We start from the raw sequence: 26174 nt of genomic DNA, 5'->3' as shown, positions 1-26174 counted from the left end.
TGCTTATAACATTTAATATGGTTCCTGGCATACAAGCATTTAATATCTGACTGATTAATCTCACTAATATCTCATCATCAGCAATGATGAGAAAATGAAGTCCTGGAAAGAAGATAAGGGACTATAGGCCTGTATATATATTTTGAAAAAGCAGCTTGAGGATTCTGAATTCTAGATGTTATAACAACTATGAATTTAAGTGTCAAAATATCTCAAATTAAAACAAATGGCAGAATATATGAATCATAAATACTATACTAACTGGAAACAGTAACTCAGGGATATGAAAAAACAGGGTCTAAAAATTTCATGACCTTTGTCACCATCACCATCAAACCCATTGTTAAGCATATCTACATGGGTATTTCCCATTAAAACTTAAGGCATATTATTCATATAGATACTAGGAAGAATCCTTCATTTTTGAGGGAGCATTCAATTAACGTTCGGCTAAATTTAACACTTCATTTCTTGACTTAAATTTTTATTTAAAAATGTATTAATGGGATGCCTGGGTGGCTCAGTCGGTTAAGCGTCTGACTTCAGCCCGGGTCATGATCTCACAGTGAGTTCGAGCCCCGCGTTGGGCTCTGTGCTGACAGCTCAGAGCCTGGAGCGTGCTTCGGATTCTGTGTCTCCCTCCCTCTCTGCCCCTCCCCCACTTGCACTGTCTCTCTCTGAAAAATAAACATTAAAAAAATTTTTTTAATGTATTAATTAGGTTCAGTTACTGAAACTTCCATGGAATAATGGGAGAAATAGCATATGATACAATTTATCAAATACCATGTGGCAAACTGAACATGAAAATAAAAAAAAAAATTAAAAAAACAAAAACAAAAACCAGATACCTGCTTAGAAAGCACTTTCATATGCCCTACACTTCCCCGGCAGTATGCTTCAAGGATGACACCAAACTGTACTGAGACAGCAGGAATATGCACTTCTGACCTACAAATAAGTTAATAATATTAAGATAATTTGCGTATAAAACACTTCAGATCACCAAATAAAAATACTGACTTCATATTATGAAATAAATATATGATGCCAATCAAAACACAGAAGAATACATCATCTTGTCCCCAAATATTAGTGGGATGGGCAACTTCCCAATTCTTTAAACACCACAGATCAAAAACATGTGTGATTATATAATTAATTTTTTATTCCAAAAATCCAAAATTTTCACATCTCACCTTGTTTGCTTTCTGTAGTTGAAACAGAACGTTGCCAATTAAGACAATAAAGTGAAACACAAAGATCTGATTCACATCACACAAGTGACTAATCCCTCAATTAGCTTCAATTCAATTTTTTCTCACTTAAAGAATGGTGTACCCATTTGAAAAAGGAAGGAACAACATATTCTGTTACTCCCGGAAGGGCTTAAAAATAGGAAGGTTGAACTGGATGAAAAAGATGACAAGTTAAAAATAAGAAAGGAAAAACCTCTATGAGTAATAAAGGAAATCAAGATTCAGAAATGTAGCTTCCAAAATCATTATCAAAATAATATAGAGCTCATTTTCCTTAAAAAGTTTAGCTAAAATGGGGGAAAGTCCTATTTTTATGACAGTCATTAGTTTCAGTATTCTCAAGTCCAGATGAAAAAAACAAAAATGTCTGAGTACAGACTCAGAAATCAGGAACCAACAATTTTCCTAGGAAAAAAGGACTTCATTTATCCTTTCTGATTTTACTCCTATTATCAACTTGGTGAAATAAGGTTCACATATTTCTAAAATTGACCTAATAAAGAAGCTGAAAATAATGTTGCTCTTGTTATAGGAAAACTTTAAAATCTTTATCTATTGGTACCCAAAGCCTTTCAGAAGGAGTAAGTGTGGTTTTAGCCCAAGAATATTAACAAAGTAAGTGCACTTTACAAGAAAATAGCAATACATTAATTTTTAGTTTCAGTTAAAAATCAAGGAGGCTTGGTGGGACACTTATCTGAATTACTTTGCCAAATCCTGAAGATTAAGAGTTGGGTATCAAGAAATAGAAGACACCAACCAAGAAGAGTATGAATGTTATAAATGGCTCAGAAACAAGTAAACCAGCCAACTATTACAGTAAATGTCCCGTATTATGCTGATTTATATTTACAAAAGCACCAGGTAGACACAAATCTAAAAATGTAAAAGACTTACCTAAGGTGCCAAAATAGAAACTGCCCTATCCTGCGGTTAGCAAGTGCTCTTTCTAATAGGAATCTAGAGAGGGCACAATCAAGAAAAGGCTCGTATTTCAAAACTTGCACCAGTTGTAAAAGATATTGAGAGAGTTCTTCATCACTAAAAGAAACAAAAGACAAAATAAGTCACTCAACAACCGATGCCAGAAAGAGATCCCATCCAATCAAACTATCAAACACTAACTTACTGAAACACAATGGTTCTTTTGGGTCAGGCTTGTTATGTATGCTTACATTCACTGTCCCACTATTAAAATAACACAGGAGGGGTGGCCTGAGTGGCTAAGTCAGTTAAGCATCCAACATCAGCTCAGAGTTACAATAAAATCGGGTACTTTAATACTGATTTCTGACCATGCAGGAAAAGTTATATACTCAGTCAACACATTTGTTTGTTTGTTTGTTTCTAAGTTTATTTTGAGAGAGAGACAGTGCAAGTGGGGTAGGGGCAGAGAGAGATGGAGAGAGAGAATCCCAAGTAGGCTCCACACTGTTAGCACAGAGCCTGACACGGGATTGCACTCACAAACTAAGATCATGACCTGAGCCAAGACCAAGAAAGAGTTGGAGGCTTAACTGACTGAGCCACCCAGGTATCCCAGGCAACCAGTTTTTTTAAATAAAAAAATTCCATCAGTACTTTTTAGTAATTTATTTTCCTTTCTAATCATTAGGGTTAATTCCTTTTCCCAGATTATCAGTATGTTAAAATATTAACTTTAAATAATTTAAAGGATAAGGAAATGAGTGTAACTGAGAATTGATTCACTGAATTAATACAACATAATATTGTAATTAAATGAGCTGAATTAATTAAGGTTAAGAAGTTCTCTATTTTGTGTCCATTTCTAAATCATACACTTATAAACACACTCTTATCAGAGGCAATTCCAGTGGTCAGGTGAGATGAATTCCAAGTCCTCTACTTACTAACTATAGTCTTGGGCAATAAATGGTTAGGATAGTAGTCTAATGCAGATCTGGGACTGAAACCCAGTGCACTATATTAAAAAAAACCTCATTAGCCAAAAATTTATCATAGGAAAATGCATCAGAAATACCAATATAGAACATGGAGATCACAGCAATCTCTTCCTGTATATAAGTTTATTTAAGAGAAACACCTGGGGGGCTCCTGGAGGGCTCAGTTGGTTAAGCATCCAACTTTGGCTCAGGTCATGATCTCATGGTTTGTGAGTTCCAAGCCCCACATTGGGCTCTGTGTTGACAGCTCAGAGCCTGGAGCCTCCTTCGGATTCTGTGTCTCCCTCTCTTTCTGCCCCTCCCCAACTCGCTCGCTCTCTCTCTCTCTCTCTCTCTCTCTCAAAAATAAGTAAACATAAAAAAAGAAAAGAGAAGAAAAGAGAAGAAAAAAAAGAGAAGAGAAGAGAAGAGAAGAGAAGAGAAGAGAAGAGAAGAAAAGAAAAGAAAAGAAAAGAAAAGAAAAGAAAAGAAAAGAAAAGAAAAGAAAAGAAAAGAAAAGAAAACAAAACACCTGGCTCAGTATAAAGGGAGCCAGGTAGCCCCTTTCCCTCAGATCTCCAATGCAAACGTAGGGAGATGAGACTAAAGCCCAACTTGCAGCCTCATTTTTTAAAACTATTCACCAATCTTAAGTTTACTGTAAAATCTGTGCCTTTTATAAAACCTACAAAAGGGAGGTGCCTGGATGACTCAGTCAGTTGAATGTCAGACTCTTGATTTCAGCTCAGGTCACAATCCCAGGATCATGGGATCAAGCCTTGCATCAGGCTCCACGCTGAGTATGGAGCCTGCTTAAGAGTCTCTCTTTCTCCCTCTGTGCCCCCACCCCCCTAGTCACCTATTGCCTGTGCGTGGGCACTCTCCCTCAAAAAACAAAAACAGGGGCGCCTGGGTGGCTCAGTCGGTTAAGCGGCCGTCTTCGGCTCAGGTCATGATCTCGCAGTCCATGAGTTCGAGCCCTGCGTCGGGCTCTGTGCTGACAGCTCAGAGCCTGGAGCCTGTTTCAGATTCTGTGTCTCCCTCTCTCTGACCTTCCCCCGTTCATGCTCTGTCTCTCTCTGTCTCAAAAATAAATAAATGTTAAAAAAAAAAAAAAAAACCCAACCAACCTATAAATGGTGTAAAAGATAGAAAGGAAGTACGGAAATTGGGAAGGCTTCCTCTTTCCTTATACTTCTAACTTCACTCCCTTAAAATAACAACTATTGAAAAGTTTGTGTAATTCCTTTTGGATATCATGTGGCTTGAAACATATATGACTTTAAAAAGAAGAAAAAGTGTAACAGTATCCATAATTTTCTCAGGACTTCTATTTTTTCAAATAGCCATACAGTATAAACCTCATTTTTGAAACGAGAAATGGATAAACCTGAATATGCCCATTGTCTGAGATGGTCTCAATAATGACATTTCTTCAAATAAATCTAATAGATTTTCATACATGTACTAGCCAAACGGGACTGTACAAACATGTTCACTGAAGTACTGGGGAACAGGGAAGTCTGGGGAAAACAAAATGCTCTTCAATAGGGAAATGCGGCAAATAAGATATATCCCTATGATAGAATATTACACAGTAGTGAAAGAAAAAGACTGTATTTATATGTAATGGTAAAGAATGACCTCAAAAACCCAACAATGAATTTTTTTAAATCAAGATTTAAAATAATACATATGGCAAAACATATTGGTGTAATTTTGTAATGTACAATATTATTCTACATATTTTTATAGATATAAAAATGCAGCATCAACAGAAAAATGTGGTATAAAAGGATACAGACCAAATTCATAATCATGGTTGTCTTTGGGAAGTGAAAGTAATCAGGACTAGGTAACAAAACTATGAGGATTTCACCTTTAGCTGTAATGTTATTTGCTTAAAAGTATACAATTTTTTAAAAAGCCAAAATATTAACACTTCTTAATTCTGAGTGGTGGACAGAAAAGAGTTAACATAGCAGCAGGCCTGACTGCTATCCTTTTAGAAAGGCTGTTAACTACACCGGCCTTTTGGCTGGCATCTGGAAACATAGCTTTTAGAAGGCTTCCCACCACCTAACAGATAAGAATGGCTTCGTGTGTGTAAACTGTTCTTACCCAACGGTTGATGCCCCAACACCCATTTTCCTTCTAGGAGTCTAGGATTTTGCTTTTGTGTTTGGCAGAGGGTGTTTATGTGACCAGCCCCCCAATAAAAACCCTGGCCACCAAGTCTCTAACAAGCCCCCCTGGTAGACAATATTTCAGACACGTTCTCACAACTCACTGCTGGGAAGAATTAAGTATATTCACTGAGACTCCACTGGTAAAGAACTCTTAGAAGCTTCTGATGGTTTCCTCCAGACTTTGCTCCATGAATCTTTTTCCTTTGTCAATTCTACATTGTCTCCTTTCATCTCATAAATCAGAGCCAAAAGTATGAGTATGCGCTGCGTCCTGTAAGTCCTAATGAATTGTGGAAACCAAGGGTGATCTTGGGGACCTTCTGACCCAGTATGTTTTTGGGTTTTCTTTTATAATATAGGCTAAACATGAAAGACAAAGGAAGGAGTCTTTGAGAGAGAGGGAGGTAGAGAAGGGAATAGGGAAGAATAGATGAAAAATATGCTTTAAACTGAGTAATTCCTAGCTCTTTTCCTTTCTTATGAAACATTCAACATACATCACCTTCACTATCTACACCCAAGTTATTCCTTTCCTCAAAGAAAGCCACCTGTAGTATACCTCATCTGTCGCAGGCAGCCCACAGCATATTCTCGCACGTACTGATCTGGATAGTTGAAATCTAGAAGCTCCAAGGCCTCCCGGGGGGGCAGTTTAGGCCAAATCTGAAGTAGGGCTTGAAGCTGTTGAAAAATTGAAACTGGTTCAGAAATTATAGGGGGGAAATAATCTATTTTTCCTTGGCACACAGGAGCAGAGATGGGTCAAAAGAAAGAAAAAGCATACTTACAATTACATAGGACTCAAAAATCCACTGCTGTTTACATAAATTAATAATGTCTTTACTGAAATACTCTATAGATAAGCAAGTAATAGAATGATACATTGAATATGCGATTCTACAATCATTAGCCATTAAATAATTTTGTAATTTTGTAAAGGAAAGAGAGAGAAAGAAATGATCAAGGAATAAAGGTAGGAGAGTCTGGGTGGCTCAGTCAGTTAAGCATCAGACTCTTGATTTAAAGTTAGGTTATGATCTCACAGTTGGTGAGAGTGAACCCTGCTTCGGGATCTGTGCTGATAGTGTGGAGCCTAATTGAGATCTTCTTTCTCCCTCCCTCTCTGCCCCTCCCCTGCTCATTTGCATGCACAGGCAAGCACACACTCCTGTACTCTCTCTCTTTCTCTCTCAAAAATAAACATTTAAACATTTAAATCTAAAAGCGGGGGAGGGGAAGTGAGAGAGAGAGACACAGAATCTAAAGCAGGCTCCAGGCTCTGAGCTGTCAGCACAGAGCCCGATGCAGGGCTTGAACTCACAAACCATGAGATCATGACCTGAGCCGAAGTTGGAGGCTTAACTGACTGAGCCACCCAGGCACCCCTAAGTAAACATTTTTTTAAAAAACTAATAATTATGATTCGTGGTCCTTCAAAGCTTACCCCTGTTGGACAAAAATCTTATTACTTAATATTTGATAGATTTCAATGGGTTTTCTTGAGTTTCCAAAGAAAACACACAAAATGTATGCAAGATTAGAGCTACAAAAACATGGCAAACAGATGGAAATGACCAGAGGACTTCTCTCACTTGACTGCTCAATCTCACAGTCATATTGCAAGAGATAGCCAGTGAGTATCTGCCAGCTAGCCACCTTGTCATTTGTCATTTGACCTTGTGCATGAAACTTGGACTTTTGAGAACTAAACATAGTTTTTAGTGTATTATTATTATTTTTTTTGATTTAACTTTATTTTTTATTTTTTAAAATTTACATCCGAATTAGTTATAGTGAAGCAGTGATTTCAGTAGATTCCTTAATGCCCCTTACCCACTTAGCCCATCCCCCCTCCCACAACCCCTCCAGCAACCCTCAGTTTGTTCTTCATGTTTATGAGTCTCTTTTGTTTTGTCCCCCTCCCTGTTTTCATATTATTTTTCTTTCCCCTCCCTTATGTTCATCTGTTTTGTCTCTTAAACTCCTCATATGAGTGAAGTCATATGATTTTTGTCTTTCTCTGACTAATTTCACTTAGCATAATACCCTCCAGTTCCATGCACATAGTTGCAAATGGCAAGATTTCATTCTTTTTGATTGCCAAGTAATACTCCATTGTATATATATACCACATCTTCTTTCTTCATTCATTCATCAATGGACATCTGGGCTCTTTCCATACTTTGACTAATGTTGATAGTGCTGCTGTAAACATGGGGGTGCATGTGTCCCTTTGAAACAGCACACCTGTATGCCTTGGATAAATGCCTAGTAGTGCAATTGCTGAGTTGTAGGGTAGTTCTAATTAGTTTATTATTTTAATTCTACTAATTATTCAACTGCTCTCATTAACTATGTCAAGTGCCCAAAATAGGTCAATAATATTTGAATGAATACCTAGCAGCTAAGTTAAAAGGTATTTTCGGGGCGCCTGGGTGGCGCAGTCGGTTAAGCGTCCGACTTCAGCCAGGTCACGATCTCGCGGTCCGTGAGTTCGAGCCCCGCGTCGGGCTCTGGGCTGATGGCTCGGAGCCTGGAGCCTGTTTCCGATTCTGTGTCTCCCTCTCTCTCTGCCCCTCCCCCGTTCGTGCTCTGTCTCTCTCTGTCCCAAAAAAAATAAATAAACGTTGAAAAAAAATTTTTTTTTAATAAAAGGTATTTTCTCAGATCAAGCAAATTTAACCTCATTAAAGATACTTTTTAAGAAAGTAATTTTTCTGGGGTGCATGGGTGACTGAGTCCGTTGAGCATCCAACTCTTGATTTCAGCTCAGGTCCTGATCTCATAGTTCCTGAGATAGAGCCCTGTGATGGGCTCTGCGCTGACAGCACAGAGACTGCTTGAGATTCTCTCTCTTCCTCTCTCTGTCCTACCACCTCTCAAAATAAATAAACTTCAAAAAAATTAACTTAATTTTTCTATTATTTTACATTTACAGAAAACAATAACACTTTTGAATTATGGGGACAGGCTATTAGAGAAAAAATGTCTAAAAATGCTCCTAACAAGTGTAATAATGAAAAAAAAGTTTGACACATACTGGTTTAAAGATATGAAACACCTACCTCAGACCACTTTTTATCACTGATGAGACCACCCTCCCCACTTTGCCCAAAGTTCTAATAGACCAACAGTCCTCATTATGGAAAGAGGAGTCAAGGGGGACCATTTCCTGAGGGTCTGAAACAGTAGTTAAAAAAAAACTAGCATCCCCAGTTAACACATGGACTACAACACTACACACAAAAACAACACAGGGCAGATAACATTCTGTAATACTAGATGGTTAAACTATGCTGGGAATTAAAAAGAGCACTACTATTGGAAAGAAGTTACCTTTGGTAAGATTACTTACAATTATTAAATAATTAGTTATATAAATGTAAACTAAAAAAATTTGCAAAATTCACTACTTTAGTTTGAGGAAAGCTATGAGAGTGAATAGGGAAAATGTGACTCAGCCATACAAATAATGAAGGCAGTGCCAATTAACTACCAGCCTTTTGCAAAGACTATCGAAACCCCTTCCACAATATGTCAACAGAATATTTTCCTGTGGATTAATGGAAGGCTACTCTTTTTTAAATCTTGGGGCAGTGGAGAAGCTGCTCTTCTACAGAATTTTCACCCACGGCTTTTGCCTTTAGTATTTATTGGAATACAAACTTTGCACCAGGCTCTGGCTCTCTACTTCTTAAGACAGTCAATTTATTAAAAATTCAGTTTAGGGGCGCCTGGGTGGCGCAGTCGGTTAAGTGTCCGACTTCAGCCAGGTCACGATCTCGCGGTCCGTGAGTTCGAGCCCCGCGTCAGGCTCTGGGCTGATGGCTCGGAGCCTGGAGCCTGTTTCCGATTCTGTGTCTCCCTCTCTCTCTGCCCCTCCCCCGTTCATGCTCTGTCTCTCTCTGTCCCCCAAAAAATAAATAAACGTTGAAAAAAAAATTAAAAAAAAAATTCAGTTTATATATTTTTTGCACTCATTCACTGTAACTGGCAATGGGACAAAGTTGTGAAAGCAAGCATGTTACTTTTTTTTTTTTTAAACTTTTTTAACGTTTATTTATTATTGAGAGACAGAGAGAGACAAAGCATGAGCAAGGGAGGGACAGAGAGATGGGAAAACACAGAATCTGAAGCAGGTTCCAGGCTCTGAGCTGAAAGCACAGAGCCTGATGTGGGGCTCAAACTCACAAACCGCGAGATCATGACCTGGGCCGAAGTCGGACACTGAGCCACCCAGGAGCCCCAAGCACATTACTATTTATTCCATCAACTTTTTTTCTCAAAACTACTAAAAAAGAGGATTAGGATTGGCTTTCTTCTATTGAAATGGAGGACATTAGGTTATATCTGAAAACAATGCTTTAGATTACCTCACGGAAATGAGACAAGTATGCTAAATTCCCGAATGTAAAAAAAATTCCTGTCCCCAGGGTTCAAATAAAGAAATATTATGCATAAACTGGCTCATTCCATTTTCTGACAGTTGACCTAAGAAACCTCTCTCTCAGATATCCTTAAGAGTACAGCCAAAAATTTCTTCCATTTTAATGCTATACAAAATAATATGATGGATTTCTTGGATAAGCAGTTAGAACTGAACACTAATGGATACATTAGAAGCAGGCAAATGTGTCAAATAAAAAATGCTTATATCTTATGTTCCACCGTTACAGGGATTTCACAGAAAACTAACCTTGAATGTAAATAAGTAAGTAGTCAGAAGATAACTATGTCAAAACAATCAAAACCTATCTAAATGACAAAAATAGTTCCTTTTCAGAGTAAACAATGTTCATATGATCTGACTGTATAAATAGTTTAAATGAGGTACATTATAATACAATTAGGTAACATGATTCAAAAAATTGTTAAATACTAGAAATAAACAAGAGAAGTCCTTTCTAAACTCTAAACTTAGAGAAGTAAAATAATAAAATAAAATAAAATAAAAATAAAATTTAAATATATATGATTAAAATAAATACGCATTTCTTGAAAATCTTTAAAAGTCATTTTATGGGACACCTGGGTAGCTCAGTCTGTTAGGCATCGACATCAGCTCAGGTCATGATTCTCACAGCTCATGAGTTTGAGCCCCACATCAGGCTCTGACCTGACACCTCAGCCTGCTCAGATTCTGTGTCCCTCTCTGGCTCTGCCCCTCCCCCACTCATTCTCGCTCTCTTGCTCTCTCTCTCAAGAATAAACGTTAAAAAAAATTTTTTTAAGTCATTATAGATTTTACAGCTGAAACGAATATAACGCTAATATAACTAGAATTAAATTTAAAAAAAATTTTTTAAGTTGCTATAGATTTACTAAGACCAGAAAACTTTTAAAAAGATCAGTTGAATTCAAACAAGTAAGGTAAACAAATTTGGTTATTTTAAACATACCAAATGTATTCATTCTGATTAAAAAACCATTTAAACATACCAAATGTATTCATTCTGATTAAAAAACCATTTCAAGGATCTTTCTATAGAGCACTGATAACCACTGCATTTAATAAATGACAGTGCTTTTTCCAGCGTTCTGAAAATTAAATCAAGAAACTAAAATTTGTTTGGCTCTTTGGAACAATTTTTTTCCTTTTTTTAACCTGCCTCAGGGCAAACATTCATCAATACTGCCCAACTAAAATGAATGTTAAAAGTGATCTAAAAGGTTTATGCTCTAAAACATCAGCTTCTAGAAAGAGGTAATTTTCAAACAATACATGTTCATTTTAGAACAGTCATCGCAAAAATTAAAGTCATTTTAATATTAAAACATTGGAGCTCATTGAATGAAACTGTTAGAAATAATCCAGAACCTACTTACTATGTGCAGGTGGTAATTACAATGATTACAACAAAAGCAATGTTTTAATTGTTCTTAGTGAAAGATATAGAAAACCTACCTAAAATCTGGAATTTTAAAATCTTAAACTTTCTAGTCTATCATTTAGAGTATATGTAAAGGTTTAAAACATGAAAATTTCTCCTATGGAAAATTATCCAATCTATAGAGATATACCTGTGTTAGAAAGGACAATGTACATGAAATCAACAAAGTAATATATATTCCCAAAAAGAATTATAAAAATTATCTTTTACTCTTACCTGAGCAACATCTTCAAGTTTATTCCACTTGATCGACAGCAGTAATTTTGGCAGTGACTGTGGGAAATTCTCTCTGCAATCTTGTCGCAAAGTCCAAATAAGATCCATTTCGTTCTCACACAGTTGAGACAAGGGATCCCTGTCCAAGATTTCTTTCAGTACAGCAAGAAACTTTTTTCCACCTCGACTCTAAGAAAGTAAAATACTCATTCATCACATAATTTAATTCTGTGAACAGCACTGGCAAACACTTACCAAATTTATATACAAGAAATTTATAAACAATTTATGAGCTTTAACATGTAAGATACTAAAAATCGAATTCCTTAAAAAGATTACTAAGGATGGATGCCCTTTTTATACGTTTTATTGATAGAATATTAAATTTGTAAGCTAAGGATGAAGGAAAGAATTATTTTTAAACAGTTCTTAAAAAGGGGGGGAAATACGGATTCTTTAAAAGTCCATGTGCAAACACTAGGTGGCAGAATTGCAACTTGGATTAAAAAGTCATTTATTATTTGAACTGAATTTCCTATCTTTCCATTTTAATTTTTAATTTCTATAAACAAATAAAACAACAAAGGCAAACCAAACATATGAAGTTTTTAAAAAAGTGTAAGTGTCTTGTTAGCTCAGAGGCATAAAAACCACTGGATTAAGCAATAAATCTTGGATAAAACTAAACATGAAACAAATACAGTTATCCCATTTTCTTTCCCAATCCTTGTAAGAATAAACTAAAATAATGAAGCTGGCCCGTGCTATTTTTTGGATCTAGACTCTGAATTATAGTAACATGAAAAAAAAAAGAGATTCATTTCCCATACTTAAAGAAAAACTTTATCATTTAGGCCAAAATACATTTAAAAAAAAAAACAAAAAACCTTTCCAGAATAGGAATTTTTAACTGATATTTCATATAAGCATTAAACTAGTTATATTATTTTCTAAAGTAATGAGATTAAAAATAATATATGCACATGTACAAAAGAATGGGGATTATAATTCTCTACACAGACAGAACTGTCTATGTAAAAAATCTGAAAGAATCAACAAAAATATTACCGGAACATAATTAAAGCAAGATTGTAGAACACAGGTTAGTATACAAAAGTAAATTACTTTCCTATATATCAGCAATGTAAGTGCTATTTGAAATTAAAAACCTAATACCACTTACGTTAGCACCCAAAAATATGAAAACTTAGGTATAAAACTAACAAAATATGTACAAAATCTATATGAGGAAAACTACTGAACTCTGGTGAAAGAAATCAAAGAACTAAATAAACAGAAAGATATTCCATGTTCATGAATAGTAAGATTCAGTACTGTCAGAATGTCAGCTCTTCCCAACGTAATCAACAGATTTAATGCAAACCCAATCAAAATTCTATAGATATCAATAAAGCAATTCTAAAGTTATATGGAGAGACAAAAGACCCAGAACAGCCAACACAATAATGAAGAAGCAATAAAGTTGAAGGATTGACACTACTCAACTTAGTAAAAATAAATGTGAAACACAAAACTATAAAACTCCTAGCAGATAATATAAGAGAAAACCTAGATGACCTGGGGTTTGGCAATGGTTTTTTACATATAATACCAAAGGCATAATCCATCAATTAAAGAACCATTAATCTGGATTTCAGTAAATTTAAAATTATCTCCTCTGTGAAAGACACTGTCAAGGGAATGAAGAGAGAAGCTACAGATTGGGAGAAAATACCTGCAAAAAGACTTACCTGATAAAGGACCATTACCCAATTACACAAACAGCTCTTAAAAACTCAACAATTAGAAAATAAACCATCAGACTAAAATATAAGTCCTGAACAGACAGCTCACCAAACAAGGTACAGACAACAAGAGCATATAAAACGATGCTTAACATTATATGTCATCAGGGAAAGGCAAATTAAACAAATAAGAGATAAGACTACACACCTATTAGAATGGCCAAAATCCAGAACACTGACAACATCAAATGCTGTTGAGGATATGGAGCAACTCTTTTTCACTGCTGGTGGGAATGCAAAACACTGCAACTGCTTAGAAAGACAGTGTGGCAGTGTCTTACAAAACTAAACATACTCTTACCATACAATCCAGTAATCATGCCCCTTCGTATTTACCAAAAGGAGTTGAAAATTTATGCCCACCAAAAACCCCGCACATGGATGTTTATAGCATCTTTATTCAAAATTGTCAAAATTTAGAAGCAACCAAGATGTCCTTCAGTGGGCGAATGGATAAACTGTAATACATACAGACAATGGAGTATTATTTAACACTAAAAGGAAAAGAGCTTTCATGCCACAGAAAGACATGGAGGACCCTTAAGTACATAGCACTAAGGGAAAGAAGCCAGTTTGAAAAGACTGCATACTCTATGATTCCAACTTATATAACATGTAGAAAAGACCAAACAAACTATGGAGAGAATAAAAAGATCAGTGGTTGCCAGGGGTAGGGTGGGGAAATGTATAGGCAGAGCACAGAGGATTCATGGGACAGTAAAAATATTCTGCATAATATGATAGTGATAAAAACATATCACACATTGTCCAAACTCACAAAATACACAACACCAAGAATGAAACCCAAGGTAAACAAACTATGGACTTTGGGTGATTATGATTTGTCAATATAGGTGCATTCTTGGCAACAAATATACCACTTTGGTGAGTGATGTCGCTAATGGGAAAGGGAGATGCATGTGAAGGGATAGGGGTATATGAGAAATCTCTGTACCTTCCTGCTTATTTTGTTGTGATCCTAAAACCGTTCTTTAAAAAAATTATTTTACACACACACACACACACACACACACACACACACACACACAATGTACGATTACAATGGGTTTATATTCAGACCTTCAACCTAAAAATGGTATGCTCTCTTTTACAGGCTTGACAGGGTTTCTCCGAAAAATTATCATGACAAGTCATCAGAATCTGAAACTCAAACTCCTACACTTACTTACACATCTCAAAATGAAACCTGCTTCTGCAAACAACACAGTATAAATTGTTCATGTCAGCGAAACACAGACTGCTGTTAAATACTGCAAAAAGCTAGCAAACCTACTGTAATTTTGTGAATCAAAATTAGACTCTACAGACCTACTGTAAGTAAATATCCTGAAGACCTATGAGTACACTAAGAGGGAAAAGCAAGGGGATTGGCTCTATAATTGTACTGTGATTGTTTACCGAGCTATGAAAAGCACAGCACTGAATAAAGCCAAGGTAAAAATAAACAACTACCAGAAATGTGGCAGGAAGCCCAAGGAAAACACAGAATCTTACATTCTTTTGCAAAACCCAAAATAATCAGTAATGAAAACTTACACTGTATAGGGTAAATGGTGATCTTATACACCTGTTCAAATGTTTGAACTAAAGTAAGATAATGGTGGAAAGCAATTAACACTAACATTCATATTCTCTATTTTTCTTTACATGTGGATTTTTCAAAAACCATATACATATTATGATATAACAGTGATTACTGACTAGAATAAATCAAAGCAAATACACTTTGCTATAAGCACATCAAAAAAATGAGTGTGGCTTTCCCCCCCTTCCCAATGGGGGGGATATGGGTATGAGGGGGCATGAAGGGAAGAAGCCATCGCTGTAACATAAAGGTTCAAGGAGAAACAAGTGTTGATATAGAAGCCACAGGAAGTTGTCCAGAGACCTAGCTAACATAATTAATGAAGGTGGCTACACTAAACAACAGCTTTTTAATGTGCACGAAACATATTTATATTAGAAGGAAATGCCATCTAAGACTTTCACAGCTACAGAGGAGAAGTCAATGTCTGGCTTCGAAGCTTCAAAGGACAGGCAGACTCTCTTGTCAGGGCTCACACAGCCGGTGACTTTAAGTTGAAGCCAGTGCTAAATGACCATTCCAAAATCCGATGGCCCTTAAGAATTATGCTAAATCTACTCTGCCTGTGCTCTATAATAAATGGAACAACAAAGCCTGATGACAGCACATCTGTTTACAACATGGTTTACTGAATATGTTATGCTCACTGTTGAGACCTACTGGTCAGAAAAAAAGATTCTTTTCAAAACTTTAGTACTGACAATGCACCTGGTCATCTAAGGGCTCTGATGGAGATGTACAATTAGACTGATGTTGTTTCATGCCAGCTAACACAATATCCACCCTGCAATCCATAGATTAAGGAGTAATTTCAACTTTCAAGCCTTACTATCTAAGAAATACATTTTGTGAGGTCAAAGTTGCCACAGTGATTCCTCTGATGGATGTGGACAAAGTAAATTGAAAACATTCTGGAAAGGATTCACCATTCTAGATGCCATTAAGAACATTCATCATTCATGAAAGAGGTCAAAATATCAACATTAACAAGGAGTTTGGAAGAAGTTGATTCCAACCCTCATGGATGACTTTGAGTGTTTCAAGACTTCAGGGGAGGAAGTAACTGCAGACGTGGTAAAAACAGCAAGAGAACCAGAAGTGAAGCCTGAATATGTGACAGACATGATGCAATCTCATGATAAAACGTGAACAGATGAGGACTTGTTTCTTATGGATCAGCAAAGAAAGTGTTTTTTAAGTTTATTCATTTTTGAGGCGGGGGGGGGGGGGCAAAGAGAGGGGGAGACACAGAATCCGAAGCAGGCTCGAGGCTCTGAGCCGTGAGCACAGAGCCCGACGCGGGGCTCAGACTCACGACTGTGAGATCATGACCTGAGCCAAAGTCGGATGCTTAGCCAACCGAACCACCTAGGTGCCCCAAAGAAAGTGGTTTCTTGAGAAAGAAGCTACCGCTGGTAAAGATGCTGTGAAGTCTGTTGAAATGACAACAAAGGATTTAGAATATGACATAAACTTAGTTGATAAAGCAGCAACGGGGATTGAAAGGATGGACTCTAATTTTGAAACAAGTTCTACTGTGGGTAAAATGCTATTAAGCAGATTGCATGCTGCAGAGAAATCGTTCCTAAAAGGAAGAGTCAATTAATGCAGCAAACTTCATTGTGGTCTTATTTTAAGAACTGCCACAGTTACCCCCACCTTCAGCAACTTCCACCCTGATCAGTCAGAAGTCATCAACATCAAGGCAAGAACTTCCACCACCAAACAGATTAGAACTTGCTGAAAGCTCAGGTAATGATTAGCACTTTTTAACAAAAAGTGTTTTTAAATTAAGGTATGTATATTGTGTTTTAGGTGTAATGCTGTAGCACATGTAAGATTACAGTACAGTAATCTTTATATGCAGTAGGAAGCCAAAAAATTCATGACTCACTTTATTGGGATATTCCCTTTAATGCAGTGGTCTGGAACAGAACCCACAGTATCCCCAAGGTCTGCCTATAATTGCATGGCAAGCTGATAAGCGTATACTTGCACTTCTCTGGTGTCATTAAAAAGAAGTGCTCTCAAAGTATTTATGGTAGTAGATGACTTGTACTGCAGGACTATGGATATTTTTGAAAACTCTTAATGGCAAAGCAGAAGACACCCTGAGCCAGACATTTATCCAGCTAGCCAACATTAAGTAGAGCTTTGATTCTGTGTAAGTGAAAAAAACATACACTCTCTCCATTTTGCCTTCTGGCCTCTATATAATTAACCGTTCTATGTAGAATGGCCTTATACTGAAGACACATAAAAACTGTAAACAGACAACATGGTAAGAGAACATTAGGTCAGACTCAGCAAAGTCTTAAATGATCTTAAGAGTAAAAAAATTAAAAAGTATAGGTGGTAGAAAAATTGCATACAGTGTAAACTAAACAAAGTAATCTACTTTGTAGTTTTTGGGTACAAACAATGGGTATGTGTGGCAGAAATTACTGTTTATTCCTCAGTATGCATTCTGCTCTTCATCCTTTATTAACTAGAATCTTTTTCTGGCCAAGCACATGACTGCCCAGCCTACGACTACATTTCCCAGCCTCACTTGTCGTTAGGTATGGCCATGTGAGAAAGTCCTGACTAATGAGATGTGAGCAGCAATGAGGCATATAAATGATATCCTCAAAAAGAATGGGTACGGCCTCTACTCTTGCTTTCCCTATTCCTTGCTGGCTGCACCATAATACACAAGAAACTGAAGCACCAGTATTAAACTTGAGACAGAAAGTACACACTAACATGATAGAGCACCAAGATGGAAGAAACTGGTTCCCCAGCACTGTAAATCTTGGCCTGATTATATATGCTGTTACATGAGATAAATAAAATTACAGCCTCTTCATTCAACTGAATACTATTCAAAAAGACAGTATTGTCAATCTATGAGGTGGCATAGCATCCCTTAAAGACTAGCTGCTGGGGGTGCTTGGCTGGTTCAGTCAGTAGTGCATGCAACTCTTGATCTCACACTGGTGAGTTCAAGCCACATGTTGAGCGTGGAGCCTATATATATATACATATATATATATATATATATATATATATATATATATATGTATATATATAGGCATGGAGCCTATATATATATACTATATATATATATACACTATATATATATACACTATATATATATATACTATATATATATATATACTATATATATATGTGTGTATATATACTATATATATATGTGTGTATATATATATACACACACACATATATATATATAGTATATACAATACAATACAATAAAAAAGACGAGCTGCTAAACCTGTGCTTATATCAGAAAAGGGTTTACCACTGAACACAGACCACCTACAAACAGCTGCCATTCAACAAAAAACATAGTATGTACATACTCACATACACTCTCAGGCTATTCTTCCATAAGAGTATGGTCATCTATAAGCTCATTACCATAAATGAGATGAAAGTAACTAATAAGGAGAAGGTCCTTTTAAAACCTTGATACTTACTGATACATTAGCACTGTCACTGCTTGCAATCTCAGCTGCCTTCTCGATTATCTGTTAAAAAAAACTTTTAAAATTAAATTTTGGCTCTTGTATTTGGAAAATTTTAATTGTAAATGATTATAATTGTACTTAGACTAAAAGAAACAACATATGGTCTGGCATTTCTATGCTTTATAATGTAAACATGAATTTTAAATGCAAAATGGTATTATACAGTGATTCCCAATCTTCGAACTTTTTTTAAAATCTTTTTAGAAAATATTTTTATTTATTTTTGAGAGACAGAATGCGAGCAGGGAGGGGTAGAGAGAGAGGGGGACAGAGGATCAAAAGCAGGCTGCACACTGACAGCGGCAAGCCCGATATGGGGCTGGAACTCACCAACCATTAGATCATGACCTGAGCCTAAGTTGGACACTCAACTGACTGAGCCACCCAGGCGCCACCCCCCCATCCCAATCTTTAAACTCTTGACAACTGGGTATCAAGGGTATTATTATAAGGGACTGTGACTCCTAGGGTGCACTAGCATTGTCTCTAGACAAAATAAGCAATGGCTTGTATATGCATATGAAAGAATTTTAAATACAGGTAAATATTTTCTGCTTAAGAAAATGCAAAGGTAGGGGCGCCTGGGTGGCGCAGTCGGTTAAGCGTCCGACTTCAGCCAGGTCACAATCTCGAGGTCCGTGAGTTCGAGCCCCGTGTCGGGCTCTGGGCTGATGGCTCAGAGCCTGGAGCCTGTTTCCGATTCTGAGTCTCCCTCTCTCTCTGCCCCTCCCCCGTTCATGCTCTGTCTCTCTCTGTCCCAAAAATAAATAAACGTTGAAAAAAAAAAATTAAAAAAAAAAAAAGAAAAAGAAAATGCAAAGGTATACAAGAGTTACTAAATAAATAGTAAGTTTTTGTCACTGTTTTTCTGAATTAACATAACAAAAGTAGAGTATCAAGAGACACCCGTTTGAATTCATTAAGTTCTAAATGGGCTCTGATTCTTTTTTGTAAGTTTATTTATTTTGAGAGAGAGAGAGAGAGAGAGAGAGAGAGAGAGAGAGAGAGAGAGAGAGAGAGAGAGAGAGAATGAGGTAGGGGCAGAGAGAAAGAGGTAAAATGCCAAGCAGGCTCTGCACTGTCAGCACAGAGCTCAAACCCATGACTGTGAGATCATGACCTGAGCCAAAATCAAGAGTCCGATGTTAACCAACTGAGCCACCCAGGTGCCCTTTAAAGAGACTCTGATTCTTGAAAAGACGGGAAAAATCAGTGGTTAAAGAATCTGAAGATTTATATCCTGATACTGAGTTATATAATCCTAAATGAATAATTTAACTGTATCCTCAAATGTAAAGTGCAGTGATAACTCTTACCCTATTTCATAGGGTTGTTATAAAAACAAAATGAGAGTACAGTCATTAATCAATATCCACAAAATTGACTTGAAAAGCAAAAGGTACACAAATGATCACAACAAAAACTATTAAATAAAAAACACAGGGAACCTTCACCTTTTCTATCAGTATTAACTGATATTTTAAATGATCGCATATAAATTGTACAATTAAAAAAAACCAATAATTATAAACATATTTATACATATTTAAAGAAAAACCCTCTATCTCAAATTCATCTTCAAAGACAGACTAAGAAATTACAAAAGCAAAAAGTTTAGTGACGTAAGCAATATTTTTTTGTTTTTTAAAAATTGGACCTCTCTTGAAATAGCAGGTGAAAACTATTTAAATTTGCAGAGGATGTTCTATTTGTAAAAATGCTCCAAAATGCACCACATTTTTTATATATATATATATATATATATATATATATATATATATATATATATATATATATAATGGAGTATTACTCGGCAATCAACAAGAATGTAATCTTGCCATTTGCAACTACATGGATGGAACTAGAGAGTATTATGCTAAGCGAAATTAGTCAGAGAAAGACAAATATCATATGACTTCACTCATATGAGGACGTGAATAGACAAAACAGATGAACATAAGGGAAGGGAAGCACAAATAATATAAAAACAGGGAGGGGGACAAAACAGAAGAGACTCTTAAATACGGAGAACAAAGAGAGGGTTACTGAAGGGATTGTGGGAGGGGGGAAGGGCTAAATGGGTAAGGGCACTAAGGAATCTACTCCTGAAATCATTGTTGCACTATATCCTAACTAACTTGGATGTAAATTTAAAAAATTAATTACTTTAAAAAATAATAGTAAAATGCACCCCGTTTTGGAGCACCTAGGTGGCTCAGTCGGTTCAGTATCTGGCTCTTAATTTCGGCTGAGGTGATGACCTCATGGTTTGTTGGATCGAGTCCTGCACCCAGCTGAGCGCTGAGAGCTTAGAGACTGCTTGGGATTCTCTCCTCCTACTTTGCTTCTCCCCCCATTTCATCCAAAAGAAACTATAATTGTTGAACTCACACTATAACAACACAAAAATAGTTGCAGCTTATACTATTAAATGTATCACAAGTAGCTATGCCTTCTGGTTAAATTGCTATTCTAAGGAATAAAGCCAAGGCATGAATGCAAAGAGGAGTCAAAATACCTTTTTCTACTCAATGAACACTAAGGTCTATGGTTCTTGACATATCTGAGATTTGAGATTTCTGCTGTAATAACCCCTATTATTACTAATCAGGAAAATACTTTAGAAGAATTTGAAATAAAAAGGCTTATTTTTTTATTTTTTTACATTTATTTATTTATTTTGAGAGAGAAACAGCATAAGCGGGTGAGGGGTAGAGAGAGATGGAGTGAGAGAATCCCAAGCCGGCTCCGCACTGACAGATGTGGGGCATGAATGGACCATGAGATCATGACCTGAGCTGAAACCAACAGTCAGATGCTTAACCAACTGAGCTACCTCGGTGCCCCGAAAAGTTGCTTCTTATGTCGATAAAGTTCAATTAAAATGAGAGTAAAGAAGAAACATTAGGTAACAAGTTTAATTTACATACTACTTTAGAAATCTATTCTATACAGGTCTGGTAGTGCTGGATTTTAAAATACAATTGATTTAAATATTATTTAGTGTGATATCAAATTTATTTATTTCTTTTGAAAAACAGAGAGAGAGAGAACATGAGCAGGGGAGGGGCAGAGAGAAGGAGAGACAGAGAGGATCCCAAGCAGGCTCTTCACTGTCAGCACAGAGACCAATGTGAGGCTCTAACTCATAAACCGTGAGATCATGACCTGAGCCAAAATCATGAGTCGAATGCTTAGCTGACTGGTATATTATCAATTTTTAAGGGAAGTTTATTCTCACATAGATTAAGGAAATAAAATAAATTAGTTATTCTCTGAGAATTTGCTTCAAGATTTTCGCATAAAAATCAGCATCAATCACACGTGAAGCAATGATGCCAAGCCTGAAGATAAAACATATGACAACTTAGCGCTCTTAGAATATAAATTAGCAAAGCCCCATTTTCAAATCCACGAGATACCCTCCAGATTGCCAAGATAAGCAGTTTGTATACTAAGGAAATGTGTTTAGAAATGGAAGTCCTTGGTATAGATTCTACATAAATAACAGTACCTTAGGAAGTCTTCCTAATAGTAATATTCAACATAAATTATCTGTTCTTTGAATACCAATTCTAACAACAGCAGTGACTATGTCTTTAATCCCTGAATATGCTGGGCAAACTTTAAGGACGTTTCACATGCTCAGATTTACATATGAATGCATTTACAGCCGTTTTCAATTGAAAAGAACCTCAGAGAACCATTATAATTTCCTCATTTTATAAATGAGAAACCTGACTTCCAGAGATACTATGTTCTACCTGGTCAGTGATGAATCCAAGACTAAGTAAGAGTTAGCTGGCTCCATGCTCAGTGGTCTTTCCACTGAATCAAGCTGACAACATATGTGACGTTTGGAAAGAAAAAGTTTTTGTAAAGTTTCATTTTAAACATGTAGAGCCAAGAACTAACAATTCAATGATTTTCATACATAGCGGCCTTTAAAATAATTAGCTTACCTTATCAAAGGGAGGATAATAATAAGGTTGTTTTTTATTCTCTGGGAATTTGATATGCAAAGCTGTTGCATTTTCCGTATATGGATTTGTCTGAACAGTTCCCATTGGATTCAACATTTCTTCAAGTTCATCTAAAATATGCAAATAATTTTGATTCTTAAAAAATGTTTTTGAAACTAAACTAAAATTCTTAATAGATTTCAACCATGAAAATTATTTTTAAAGTATGTTACCTAAGGAATTTGTCAGATAATTTTATCAGTAAGCCTCTAATTTTCTGTTAATACTTGACACAAGAGTTGAATGCGTTTACACACATCTCTAAAATGAGAAAGTTTACAAAAATTAATATGTACCTCACATCTTCCTTCAAATTTGGTAAGAATTCTCAATCTTGAAAAAGACTTTATTGGAATTGCTTCCCATCAAAATAACGTGACCCAAAAAATTTTCCTAACTTCATCACATATAGGGATTTCTTATTTTCTGTGGTCACCATAGTACCCGAACTGTTATTTCTGAGGGTCATCAATGACATTCTTTTGAACAAACCTAATGCTATTTATGCTCCTAGATCATTCCATAACTGCTGATACAGTTAAACACGTCTCCAGTAGTCTCTGCAATACTCCATTCAAGTGGTACTGCTATAAACTGCTTCTTTCTTCAAGGCACTGCTCCCACACTCTAAAATGGTCCATTCACAGACTTGTGCATAGGCATCTTACATTTCAATGCTCTCATAAAACCCCGGAGTTCATGTAACTTTCATTTCACAGATAAACTATTAAAAAGACATTAAACTCAAGATAAGAGAACAGAATTAGCAGTACATCCTCAAGTCTCCCGTCTGCAAACTAGTATGTCCTTGCTTACACTGATTTTTAGCAGTTGTTCTCTCCTAAGGAAACAAAAGATAAAAATCCATTGTGTCCAGGCCTAATATCCAGATACTATGCACACTCGAATTATTTGCCAATGCTAGAAAATCTTCACAAAGTATTTGCAAGTTTCAGGTCCTGATCAATTCTTTGCTCATGTTTAATATCGTCAAATTTCATAGAAGGAAGCAATTCTCATCATTTATACACTTCTAAATCAGATTTCTGAGCAAATTAAAATCTCATACTTATGGCAGCATTATACTTCCTTGTCCTATAACATGCATTCTATCTAAACTAAAACGTTCCATTTTAGTATTCTTATCAGTCCCAAACACATAGAGGTAACCTTGCTTAAAAGGGGTTACAAAAAGGCACTCTAATACATTATAGAGAGTATGAATTGGTACAGTCTCTACTGGAGAGCAATTTGTGATTATTCATCAAAATTACAAATGTATTTACTCTTTTTTATTTTAAAATTCCAACTTTTTATTTTTTTTTAAGTTTTTATTTTAATTCGAGTTAGTTAACATAGAGTGATTTATCAGTTTCAGGTGTACAACAAATGTATATATTCTTTAACACAATAAACCCATCTCTAGGAAATCTTACACAAATACCTACACATAAGCAAGGTTATTCATTATAACACTTGTTTAAATTATCAAAAGATAAAAAGATAAGTCTACTTTAAAAAGCATCAGCAGCACTCTAGATAGATACATAAGGTTAAAAGGGCAAGAGCAGAACACTGCACAGAAAATGCTACTTTCTTTCAGAATGGAAAAAAAATAGAATATTTCCTAGTGTATACACGAAGAAATCGGGAAAGATATAAAAGCAACCAGAAATGTGATTATATACCCTTTAGTGATGACCTAGGGACTCTAGATAATAGATTATTTAAAAAAAAAAAAAAAAAAAAAAAAAGACTATTTGTATTTCAGCCTCACTCCTACAGGGATAAAGTGACAATTCTAGAGTTGATACATGCAGAGAAAATGTGTTCATTTATTATTTTTCATGTTATATTTTGTTAGAGATGAAGTCAGGTTCATGGTATGCCAAGTTAATACTGTCCAAAATCATCAATTCTGCCAAAAATACGAGTCAAGTTGCTTGGAGATTCTGGAGAACATGTGTGAATCTAAATTAAGGTTTTGAAAGAAGTATAACTGCTGAAATGCATAACTTTTACTGTTATGACACTCACAGTTTCTCTTAAGAAATGCATAAATGCATACTATTCTATATTTTGGGAATAACATGATTAATAAAAACTATTACAAGTATATGTAGTAAAGAGCAGAAATTAAAGAATATATATATATACACATAAAATATTAGAATATGAGGAGTTTTAAATACATCTGTGAGGAACTGATTATCCAAAACCAGTTTCTCAGATGGCAACTACTAATAAATGAATATTTTCAAACGTCTGTCACCCACAAAGTAATTTTAAAATGCACATAAATTCACAATTTTATTAACTGTATTAATGAGCTATGAAGGCAGGGGGAAAAAAAGAAAACCACTATTACAATGCAAAGCTTACACTAAAAACTTCCAACATTCAAAAAAAAGCAATATGGAATAATGGAAAGAGTCAAGCAATCTTTTGTATAAACCCTGGTTTTGAGCCAATTATGTACGACTGACCAACTTATCATCTCTGAGGTTCACTTTTCTCATCTGTAAAATGGAGATAAAACTATCTACCTTATTGGGGTGCTCTGCATAATATTTAAGAAATACAGACAAATTATAGCTCAAATTTCGCGTTAAAGCCAACTAAACACTTATTGTATTTTTACTATTCCTCCCATATTAGTGGATGTGCCTTCTATTAGTGCAGTAAATTTAGTATGACTAAGCACAACAAAGGTTGTTATAAGACATTGTTTTTTAGGACAATTTCTCCAAAACTTGCAAAAATAAAATGTTTAAAACAACAACATATTCATTAAGATAACAAATATATTCAGATATAAATCACTTTTTAAACATATTAAAACAATCTGTGGGAATCTGTTTTAGAAAGAATAATAAAGATATGAAATGAAGGTTTCTTTACTAAACTAAAAGAATAGTGAGTCATAAAGAAACAGTAACTAGTCCACATGCCAAAAGTTACTCTTTAAGGATTAGGATATAAATCTTACCAGGAAATGAAGACCAGCTGTGCAATGTTATGTCTCCAGATCTCAACTGTCCTTTAAAGTCAAAAACCATTGTATTTACCCATGCTACAGGATAATGCTGTTGAAAAAGATAGCATTGCATAAATACGCTGAAAACGAACTTTAGCATGTAAATGTGTACATGCCCTTTGTTTCAAAAATTTAGTTCTAGAAATTGCTAGAGTTCCCGATGATTTCCAAAAACTCATCCAAAATAAAACAAGATATACATGGAAAAATGTTCAAGATCTTTACAGTGGTTCAAGAAAACTCTGAAAGCCAATTAATGTCTCATGATAAAATAACATATCCAAAAAACAGTATTTAATGTATAAACATTGCAAGTGATAAGGAATTTTTAATGATTCAAGAAAATATGCGTGATATAATGTCAGGCTGTATGTTTTAAGAGCTTTAAGCCTAAGTAAATCTTACGTAGGAGAAGGCAATGTATTCTGGTATTGTAGAATTTATTAATTCTAAAAAGGAAGTGCCAAGCTCACAGACTTACACAGGTATCTAGACCAATTAACTTGGTCACAATTTATCAAAAATACTCATAAATAGTCAAAAGCTTTTAGTAAAATTCTGTATCAGTGGAAGAAAAAACACTGAGGAAATAACTCTTCTGTGACTTTTACATCCTAAAATTTATTTTTTTTAACTATATAGTAATAGCCACAAGAAAAGCCTTGCATTCTCACAGTAAAAAATAAAGGATACAAATACACATACATAAATA

General features: G+C 35.5%; 1 protein-coding gene across 3 annotated transcripts in view; it reads right to left on the bottom strand.

The window, feature by feature from the left end:
• Positions 1 to 26174, bottom strand: part of PIK3CB (phosphatidylinositol-4,5-bisphosphate 3-kinase catalytic subunit beta) — a 186066-nt gene that overhangs the window by 41329 nt on the left and 118563 nt on the right. For all 3 annotated transcript variants that reach the window (XM_011286143.4, XM_045037520.1, XM_045037521.1), the window contains exons 10-16: positions 25415 to 25511; positions 22366 to 22496; positions 18353 to 18403; positions 11460 to 11648; positions 5912 to 6033; positions 2157 to 2300; positions 852 to 951 (exon numbers count right to left, since the gene is read on the bottom strand). In XM_011286143.4, the coding sequence (XP_011284445.1) occupies positions 852 to 951; positions 2157 to 2300; positions 5912 to 6033; positions 11460 to 11648; positions 18353 to 18403; positions 22366 to 22496; positions 25415 to 25511 (834 nt within the window). The remainder of the gene's footprint in view (positions 1 to 851; positions 952 to 2156; positions 2301 to 5911; positions 6034 to 11459; positions 11649 to 18352; positions 18404 to 22365; positions 22497 to 25414; positions 25512 to 26174) is intronic.

Source organism: Felis catus, chromosome C2 (genome assembly GCF_018350175.1).
Source record: "Felis catus isolate Fca126 chromosome C2, F.catus_Fca126_mat1.0, whole genome shotgun sequence".
Taxonomy (NCBI): domain Eukaryota; kingdom Metazoa; phylum Chordata; class Mammalia; order Carnivora; family Felidae; genus Felis; species Felis catus.
The sequence above is the reverse complement of the archived record's forward strand: the minus strand, read 5'-3'. Positions and strand labels throughout refer to the sequence as shown.